We start from the raw sequence: 10229 nt of genomic DNA, 5'->3' as shown, positions 1-10229 counted from the left end.
TATCGTACAGTATCCACTTTTCATAACAAGTAGAGATTCAATTTAAAATCCCTTCATTATTGTGTCGGTTGACCAAAGTACAGCAATCGACGCGTGTTTGCAAGTTCGATTCACTCAATTCATGAGGTACCCCAAAGCTTGCAGCTATGTATGAAGTGCTTTGTGATGGATCCGCTTCCACAATAGCCTTTAATTCTTCATTTTCGAAATTCCCAGAACGAAAACGTTGGATCCAAAAACGTACCGTGTTTTCTTTTGCGACACCAGCGCCGTACACATCATTAATCCTTCGAGCTGTTTCTGCAGCACTGGTGCCACGGTAGAACTCGTACTCGTAAATATACCGATATTTCATATTTTCCATTGTGCGGTAATAAGCGATAAAAATTAATAAATAATACGAACTAAGTAATAAACCTAGAGTTCACCATAAATGGCTATGTGGATAATTTATATGCGGTGGATGTGGGAGCGAGAGGTATATCAGCAAAATCTATTTTCTAAAAGACCTTGTCCTGTGGAGATAACCAGTTAGTTCTTTGATATAACGAATAACCAAAGCTGCGCTAGCATGTTACTACCAAATTTGACTAAACAGGGATGGCGACATTGAAGGTAAGAGTTGATGCGCATTGCTTAGGGGACTACCTAAAACCTACTCCTGGGTCGCAATACCCGGGAACTGCTCGAAATTTCCCTCTCTACCACACGGTTACCCGCACGGTGAATCCATGGAGTACTGAAAAGTTTCATGTGTCGTCTACCTAAATACATTATAGTCTATACTCAATTTAAAATTATAAACTAAAATAATGGGAAAGTTCCACATTAATCATATAAGCAGTTTTGTGAAACCTAAAAATACCTACAAATTAATAATAAAATGTTGTCATAGGTTGTATGGTGGAGTGCTTTGGCTTTATGTATAACATCTTTAAAAAAGATTATCAAGATCTGTCAAAAAATGATTTTTAATCTTTGTATATCTGTATTCTGTGACAACTGACTAACATTATAATAAATTAAATAAAAACTTAGAATATCTTTATCGTGATTGAACTATTACAAGTTTTACTTAAAATATTCAGTAATTGTTAAAGTGGCGCAAACGATGGGAGCTAAATTAGGATTACTCTTTGGTCATTTCATTGAACCTTCTCTTTATTATTTTATATAAATATTACATAGACATAAAACTAGCATTTTTATATTAATTATTTTAAGTATTTAATTTACTTAGCATTTTTAGGATATAACTTAGGATGTAATTATTGTAATATTAAAATTATAAAAATAAGCATTACTTTCAATCGAATAATATATAAAATAAATAAGTCAAGATGAGTATTCAAGTTTGTAGAGATTCATCAGACGTTGTGGTGTTGTATTTGCCACAGCGTTTGTATCTTAAATCGTTTGCAAAGCTAAACATTTCTGTCCAGCTCCCCGCGCAAAAGGTACACGGCAAGTCATTGTCCAATTGGGAATTGATGGAGAAGTTACGGAAAATGATCCAACCTGATAACTTCTCTATTTTGAAAGTGTCAAAGCACAGTTCTGAAGTGATTAGGTTCGACGCTGAACTGGAAAATCGCCAGAAACTAGATCGTGTCCTGGCACGCCTCGAAGACAGAATAATACAGTTAACAGATTACCCAGAACCCTTGAAAGTTAAAGTTGCGGAAGTGAAGTCTGATTTCCCGAGTCGCCACGCCTGGGATTCGTTCTTTCGAGATGCGACAGACATGGACGAAATGAAGCCCGGCGAGAGACCTGACACAATTCACATAAAGAATTTACCTATCAGATGGTTTGTTCATGACCGCGACGTAGATGATGATGCCCCTCCTTCTGAGAGTATATTCAAGAAAGTATTCGAAAGATATGGCATAGTGAGACAGGTGGATATACCAGCTGCTGATCCTTTTCGTATGCAAATGAAAGCTCCTATGAGAGGTATTACAATACCTGCTCAAGATGCCTCATTATATTTTGAAGGATATGTGCAGTTCAGTGAATATGCTGGTTTTGTAAGGTGCATGGATTCTTTAAGGGGTTGTAAGTTGTTGCGGAAAAATAAAGACATTGCCGAATGGTGCAGCATACAAGTGGACTTCGATAAGACAAAACATATGACAGATGCTGCTGTTAAAAGGAGGTCTATAGTTCGAGAGAGGCTGTCAGCCAGGCAGAGGGCGAAGGAGGAAGAAGAAAAACGGGAAAAAGAGAAAATGGCAAAGCGAGAAGCCAAGGAAAGGTAGCTTATCCCTTATTTAAATTAAATAATTTTAAGCAAAAAAATTGTACATACACTTTTATTATCCTATAAATATAAATACAGACAATTATGTTGAGTATGTCTCCTCCAATCAATTGATTATTGGCAATGTGTAAGTTTAAAAAAAAAAAAAAGAAACTTTCATATACTTATTTATGTTTTAGGCAAAAAATTGATCACCATGAAAAAGAAAAACTCGAAAAGATGAGAGAGAGAGAAGAAAGGAGAAAAAAGAAACAGCTTGCTAAATTGATGGCGAAGGATAATGTGGATCTCAATAAAAGAGTGGCAGAGGAGCAGAAGAAGTTACTGAAAACTCAGAAAAGATTACAAGCTTTAAGATTGATTGATGAGCTGTTTAAGAGAATCGAGGTATGTTTTAGTAGAAATAATTGTTAAATTTTCAACATATTGTTCAATTTAGCATCGCTGTTTCAACAGCACTTAAATTTAAGACATATAGACAATTCAACGTTGAACTGTCTTGATATTATTGGTTGGGATATACAATTCTGATCTGAGTCTTGTATTGTCGCTATGATTATGAAAAGGACAGAATCAAGAGTGTACATGTGATTGTGTGTACTTGTCTAATATACATTCTGGAACTACAGGAGGAGTAAAGATAATTAAATAACTTTGATATTTAATTGATGCCATATCCTGGTCTGGATGTTTATTATTCAATGGTATTCATTAAAGACCCATTATGTTATTATAACTGAACGTAAAATTAAATAGCATAAATGTTGTAGTTAAATGGTAGCATTGATTAATATATATTATTCAAGAATCGAGAAGAGCCGAGATGGCCCAGTGATTAGATCATGTGCATCTTAACAGATGATTTCAGGTTCAAACCCAGGCAAGCACCACTGAATTTTCATGTGCTTAATTTGTGTTTATAATTCATCTCGTGCTCGGCGGTGAAGGAAAACAACATGAGGAAACCTGCATGTGTCTAATTTCAACGAAATTCTGCCACATGTGTATTCCACCAACTCGCATTGGAGCAGCGTGGTGGAATATGCTCCAAATCTTCTCCTCAAACGGACAGGAGGCCTTAGCCCAGTAGTGGTTACAGGCTGTTAATGTAAAAAAAAATATGTAAAAATTCAAGAATTCTTGTAGTGCAATAATATAGCAAATACATTACAAGGAATATTTAAATCTAATGTCCTTTCCATATATGGAGTGTATATGATTCCACTTTAATTACTTTTCAACCAAAATTGATTAGGAGGAGACTAGTATGATTTGGAAACAGTCAATGAACAATTGTAATGTATTGTAAATTAATTTACAGCTTCGTCCAGAGCTCCACCAGAGTAGCAAAAGAACAGCACGCTATTATAATGCAAGTGATTGTTTTGCTCGGCAAAGAATAGTCGACAATTATAAACAACAACAAGAAAAAGCTCTTGAAGAACAGAGGGAACGGCTCAGACATGCACTAGATGGTATGAAGGAATATTTTTAGAGTATATTTCAAAGTAAGATTAGTAACAGTCTATGAACGTTCAGCGGGACTTTTAACTGTCGCCGTCGGTGCCGACATTAGGGCGCCAAGGTCTGGAGTCTCCTCGCTCTCCTGCATCTCAATTGGTCCATGATTTCTACTGTCAAAGACTGCTCTGGAACCAGTCCACCGACTCGTCGAATATAAAAGGGCGCCAGTGGCATGTCCAACTCGGGTCGTTAGTCCCCGGGTTGCCAGAACGAAACTTATACAACTATTGTTTACATTGTAATTTAGCAGACGGTCTACGTAGAACACATTTCAATAGGTGTGTGGTTCATGTGACAAATAAATTGTTTTCTTTAATTTCCAGGACGTATAATAATCCGGTCAGCCCTGGAGACAAAGAAACCCAAGCGGGAGTCTTCGATCAGCTCAATATCGGAAGACGAACGCGATCGTAAGCGCGTCAAGACCGAGAAGCTGACCACTCCCGAGAGAGAGGTCATCTACAACAAGACTGCTGGTGGGACAATTACTAAAATACAGACTGCATGATACTATTATTAGCAACGAGCGTGATGACATTATGATAATGATTTGAATCCATCACACTCATTGACTTGTTATTCAATCCAAGACTGGTGTGGTATAGGTAGGCGGACTGGCAAATGGGCCACTTGGTGTTAAGGGGTCACCACCGCCCATACATATTGGAGTCGTAAGAAATATTACCCATTCCTTACATTGCCAATGCGCCACCAATATTGACCTTGGGAACTAAGCCAAATAAACAACATTTTACAGCAAATTGAAGCGATACCATTGGTGCAGAGCTCGATTAATTTATGATATTCACTGTGGTTTTGCGAAAAAATGGCGTTTTGAACATCGACGAAACTGTTATCGGAATTTTGGAAGTAAAATTAAAGTGGAAATAAGTAGTTAAGTTCAATGGTGTTGTATTATAAATAAAGTTATATTAATCGTAAACTTTTAGTATTGCACAATAAATTGCAATTGGAATACCTAGACGGGCTCGCACAAAGCCCTGCCACACCTTTACCGCACGCGTATAAACATGTCAACATTCAAACTTTGTTCGACCGGGTGTTTTGAATAGGTATGGTGTGTTTTTGATGTGCAAACATATTCATTCTAGAAATTTCGAGTCCATTAATGAGTCTCTTAGACAGTCTGAAATAGTAAAGCCATAATTGTTAATTTGCTTCAAATTGGGCAAATGATAGTTGTAAAAAATAACAACCAAATTTATGGAGTTTTAATATTTTTTATATCGTCCATATCGTATGATCGTTATATTGGCCACACGCATGGCGGTAGATTTTATTTTAAAGATAAATCGTGTTGTTCCAGGAATGTACGGGTATCCAGGGCCATACGGCTTCGGCTACCCCTTCCCAGCCGTTCCACCGCAGTATGCTTACCCGCAAAGTATGAGTATTGATCTATTTTTTATGAGTAACTGATTATTTTTCTGTTTACTTTTGTTCGGTAAATTTATTATTTGGGTACCAAATCTCTGACACGACTCGCGCGCTAACTTTTGCATGTTGATGGTACCATGGTAGAATTCTTCACGCAAGTGAGATTAACACGAAAGCACATTTGAATCAAACGAACGTTCATATGTGCATATGTATACTTTATTTTTAAACAACATTACAGCCTGTACATTTTCAACTGTTGGGTTAAGGCCTCCTCTCCCTTTGAGGAGAAGGTTTCTAGAATATTCCATCAAGTTGCTCCAATTCGGGTTGGTAGATACACACGTGGCAGAATTTCGTTGAAATTAGACACATGCAGGTTTCCTCAAGATGTTTTCCTTCACCGCCGAACACGAGATGAATTATAAACGCAAATTAAGCACATGAAAATTTAGTGGTGCTTCTTTGGGCTTGAACCCGTAATCATCGGTTAAGATGCACGCGTTCTAACAACTCTCTCTCGGCTCTCTGGTTTGGGTGTAATTATTTGTAAAACAATGATATAATAATGATGTTTTGACCTTATCGGTCACGGCGGCCAACCTTAAGGGATATCAGCCAACTGCCCAGGACATATCATAGTGCACAAGTGTGTGAGCAAACACAGGCACCCGTTCTATTCTCTCAAGTTCCGATGGGACTGCAAATCCGACACGATCAGGATGAGTTCAGGTCCTGGAACTCTTCCCAGACTTCCAGACTGTTACTTTGAATTTTTCGATGGAAAAACCTAATATTTTTTATCGGCCCGGTGTTAGTACGTCAATAATTAGCAATAGGGTATTTTCGGTAGTGAAAAATAAATCATGAAATTTGATAAAAATTTAAATATATGTAGAAATATACTTAAATATTTTGATATTGAATCATAAAAGCGCATTATTAATTTATTATATTAAAATAAAATTAAAAGTCGTCATTTTTAGTCTGTATATCACGTGACCTAAAACACGAGCCTCCGTAGTGTGGCGTCACATAGGCAAAAACTGTAATTTCAGTATCATCTGGCACTTTGATAATTTCTGGAGTTTTAATGCTAGTATTGGCACATTACACTCCAACGATAGCGATTGTAATTCATAATTTTTCTAAATAATACCAAATATTTATAGCTGTTAACTTTGAATGACTACCGGTCGTACATACACGACTGTTGTTTTTAACAATATGACGTCATCAAAATTACTGACAGCGTTTTTGCGGGAATAAAAAAGGTTTAAAATTTCATTTAATTGTCATAACAAAAAGCGTGTTTATTTTATTGTAATATATTTTTTGTGGCTTTTTATTAGGAAAATCATCATTTTGAAGTACTTTTTCAAACATAGTAGAATACCCTATTAAAGTGACAGCACTTTTGACGCATTAACAAAAAAGAGCTTCGTTTCGCAGAGATTATATATGGTATTGTATCGTATAAATTTTACAGTAGCAATATATATGTATATATTATATTTGATTATATTGTCCTCTTGGGTATTAGAAATACTTAATTTACTTTTTCTGTAAAATTAAACACTTTTCACTACATACTATAAAAGATAGTCGCTTCCCGCTGTCTGTCCCTGTGTATGCTTATGTGTTTAAAACTACGAAATGGATTTTGATACGGTTTTCTATATTAGATAGAATGATTCAAGAGGAAGGTTTAAAAGTATAATACATGTATAATTTACTAGATAAATACACACACACACACACACACACACACAGACATATAATACAGATAATACTTGCACGCATTGAGCGAATTCTTACATTACTACTGGAAAACGTTATGCTGAGACGTTCCCGCGATTGTTATTCTATTTAAAGATGGCGCAGGTCAGCAGCTTAAGAGAATATCTGCTAGAGATATTCTGTACATTTAGTAAAATATTTATTCTGTAAGTACTTGTATAGTAAGTTGTATATAAAAGAGTGAATAGATTTAAGACCGCACGCGGCCCGTGCAGTAGGCCACGAGTCGAGTAGAGAGGTGACGGTGTGCGTGTGTGCAGCGTACTTCCCGCGCGGCGCGTACTTCGCGGAGGCGCGGCGCGCGCGGGGCCGCGGGCGCGCGCGCGGGCGCGGCCGCCTGCCGCACTTCGACGGGCCCGACGCCACGCACCAGTACTACCAGTACGCCCCTCCCGCTCTTATGCTCGGAGGCCCAAATGTTGTAGCTTTAAAAAGTAGCGGGGTCGAATCAAAAAGTTTTCGGAAGATTTATATCATCGTCGTATACTTCGCAGGCGATCGATTGTGTCGTGCCGAATCGTGGAACGAGGACTTTTGGAGCGTTCAGCGGGATACCGTTTTGCCGTATTCTACGGTCGTTTTCTGGGTTGCCGGATTTAAATAGGAGATAGATCGAGCGGTAAAGATGAGAGCGATTCGAGCGGCCCTCGACCGCCGGTGTGAAAAGTTGAGAAATTGGATTTGGAAATTGAAGGAACATAAAAATAATCGTTTAGCTGAGATCGCAAATATTTATCGACGAAATCGATATGCGACGTTTGCTTATTTTTCAAAGCGTTTTGATGTTCCAGTGTGAATCTGATATATTCTGAGAAAAAGAGACTGTCTCGATACGACGGATTCTTTTCGTGAATTGCAGTTGCCCTTACAGCTGGCAAAGTTATATTGAGTTGTGGGATGGTAGAGATTCCTTCACTATTTTCGCGATTTTTCTTTGATAACTTCAAAAAACAGACGATTACTGAACATTATGTAGATTTACATCCAAAGTATTTAGGTGTGTTTTTTCTACTCTCAGTCTTTCGCTCCACGTAATCATCAGCGCTTAGAAAAACGTACTCTTGTAACTGAATTTTGCAAGTGTCACAATTGTCCTTTTGTGCCATAGATAGGTTTCAGAAATGAATAAGAAGGTCAGAAGTACGTCACACCAAATTAATGAATTAAGAAGAGATCGTGTAGAATAATAACATGATAGATTTTTTTTCATATTTTTATATGGATTCCAAGAACGGTTTGATTCAGCCTCGTATATTTCTAAAATTTGTTGCTTTGGGAAAGTACATTAAAACGAATAAAACCTACCGTTACCTACCTACAGAATGATCCGGGTAGGTGTTATTCGTTTGGATTTTCCTTGAAAAGAATGATCTTGTGCATTGATTGGAAAAACTAAATATGAATTCTAGGGCTCCAAACCCGTTTGCGAACAAGTTTAACAATACAGTGCGTATGATCATTGCATGTGCAAGTCTACTTCATATAAAAATTATTTACCTGTGGAATGATTTCCTTTAGCATTAAAGACAAATTATATGGAATTAAGGTTAAGGTCTCTTTTATCTGGTGAAAGAAAACATGCACAGCCTTTGGCAAGAGCTTAATTGCTTTTAAATTATTATTTTCATTACAACATACGTTATTGATATTGTTTTTCAGATATTTCAAGAAGTTAACCGAAGCGGGGCACCGCAATGAGCACGATAATCGCTCTCGCTCGCGATCCCGTTCCCGCTCGCACTCGCGGCGCCGGTCATACTCCCGTTCACGCTCCCGCTCCCGCCGCCGCTCATACTCGCGCTCGCGCTCGAGAAGCAGAAGATCCAGAAGTAGAAGATCCAGGAGTAGGACGCGACGTTCGAGGTCGAGGAGCCGGAGGTCAAGGTAGACATTTGTTATTAAATTACATCAAAGTTTATTGTATGATTGAATGTGAAATTCACGTGAAACTAAAACACTACCACTGTACTATATGATCAGGTTGGTTGATTTACTTGATGGTAGGGCTTTGTGCTAGCCCATCTGGGTAGATACTACCTACTCATCAGATATTCTACCGCTAAAAAGCAGTACACAGTATTGTTGTGTTCGGTTTGAAGGGTATGTGAGTCTGTGTAACAACAGGCACAAGGGATATAACATTAGTTCGTAGTAAGGAATGGTTAATATTTCTTATAGCGCTATTGTCTATGGGCGACGGTAACCACTTAAAATCAGGTGGCCTACTTGCACGTCCGCCCACCTATGTCATAAAAAAGGTAGTCCATGTTGTGCACAAATGTTTTTATTTGTGTCTCCAACTCACGGAGACACAAAAAAAAGTTACTAAGGTTTACCAGCTAGCCGCCATATTTATAATTTTTGTTGTAGATTGCGCCTACTGTAAGAAATAGTAACATGTAACAATGACTATGAGTACTTGTTTGTTGTAGATTTCTTCAAGTCTCTTTGGAGACTTTATTAAGTGTACTATATTTTGTTTATAATGCTATAAAGGAAATGGTTGTAATGTGGTTTGAGTGATTTTTGTTTACAAAAAAAATCACTTCTAGACTTTGGGGCATACTAATGCGAAAAAAAATTTTTCAGATCTCACAGCCGTTCAAATTCAAGATCACGACGGCGGTCGAAATCCCGAAGCCGTCGTTCCAAGACAAAATCCCGCTCTAAGTCGAGATGTCGAACGCCAAGCCCCAAACAGACGGACACACAGCCTCGTGCGGACAGTCGCGGGCCCCCCGAGCGGAGACACAGGTCGAGGAGCTGGTCGCTGCCCAAGCAGGCAGAGGGGAGCAAGTCGTGGTCGAAGAGTCCTAAGAAATAGATAATAAATAATTTATTTAATGAATTCTGTCGTTTTTATATATTGATAGAAGATTCTATATTTTCTTAAAAAATGCAAGTTAACTCGGTCGACGTACACTACCGCAAGATTTATTACAGAGTAATAATAATTATTATTAATTAATTACATCTTATTATATATTCTCATGAAAATATTCGCTGGCACTTTTCCGAACCGATACAACTTGGGAACCTTCAAGAAAAGAGCATCACTTTCCATCGGGTGAGCTTCCTGCTCGTTTGCCACTTATAGTATAAAAATATATATATTTCGAGGGACGTCATGAAAGGTACAAATTTGAAAAATAGGTTCGATAGCGTTTAAGTAAGAGGTGAAACAGTCAGTTTCAGTCCGGTATAACCGCTCTCGGTATATTTATTTATTTGTATTTCCAACAAA

The 10229-nt window shown here is 37.8% G+C and overlaps 1 protein-coding gene across 2 annotated transcripts; it reads left to right on the top strand.

Moving 5' to 3' along the window:
- Positions 1–981: 981 nt before the first annotated feature.
- Positions 982–9833, top strand: Xe7. 2 transcript variants are annotated; one of them, XM_026642379.2, is made up of 9 exons: positions 982–1139; positions 1443–2257; positions 2443–2650; positions 3585–3738; positions 4111–4263; positions 5115–5192; positions 7246–7366; positions 8645–8869; positions 9575–9833. In XM_026642379.2, exons 2-9 carry the CDS (start codon positions 1491–1493, stop codon positions 9807–9809), a joined length of 1941 nt encoding a protein of 646 aa, XP_026498164.2. In that variant the 5' UTR covers positions 982–1139; positions 1443–1490; the 3' UTR covers positions 9810–9833. The 2 variants fall into 2 exon arrangements, with proteins under 2 accessions (XP_026498164.2, XP_026498162.2); XM_026642377.2 differs by having other exon boundaries at positions 984–2257.
- Positions 9834–10229: the final 396 nt, after the last annotated feature.

This window comes from Vanessa tameamea, chromosome 14 (genome assembly GCF_037043105.1).
Source record: "Vanessa tameamea isolate UH-Manoa-2023 chromosome 14, ilVanTame1 primary haplotype, whole genome shotgun sequence".
Classification (NCBI taxonomy): domain Eukaryota; kingdom Metazoa; phylum Arthropoda; class Insecta; order Lepidoptera; family Nymphalidae; genus Vanessa; species Vanessa tameamea.
This window is presented reverse-complemented; position numbering and strand designations above follow the sequence as displayed.

What these genes read in the sequence shown, in the direction of transcription:
- Xe7 (XM_026642377.2), top strand. Translation starts at nt 1,341, where the DNA reads ATGAGTATTCAAGTTTGTAGAGATTCATCAGACGTTGTGGTGTTGTAT. An exon ending in AAGCGAGAAGCCAAGGAAAG is followed by an intron (nt 2,258 to 2,442) that starts GTAGCTTATCCC and finishes TTTATGTTTTAG; the next exon opens with GCAAAAAATTGATCACCATG. An exon ending in GCAGTATGCTTACCCGCAAA is followed by an intron (nt 5,193 to 7,245) that starts GTATGAGTATTG and finishes GCGTGTGTGCAG; the next exon opens with CGTACTTCCCGCGCGGCGCG.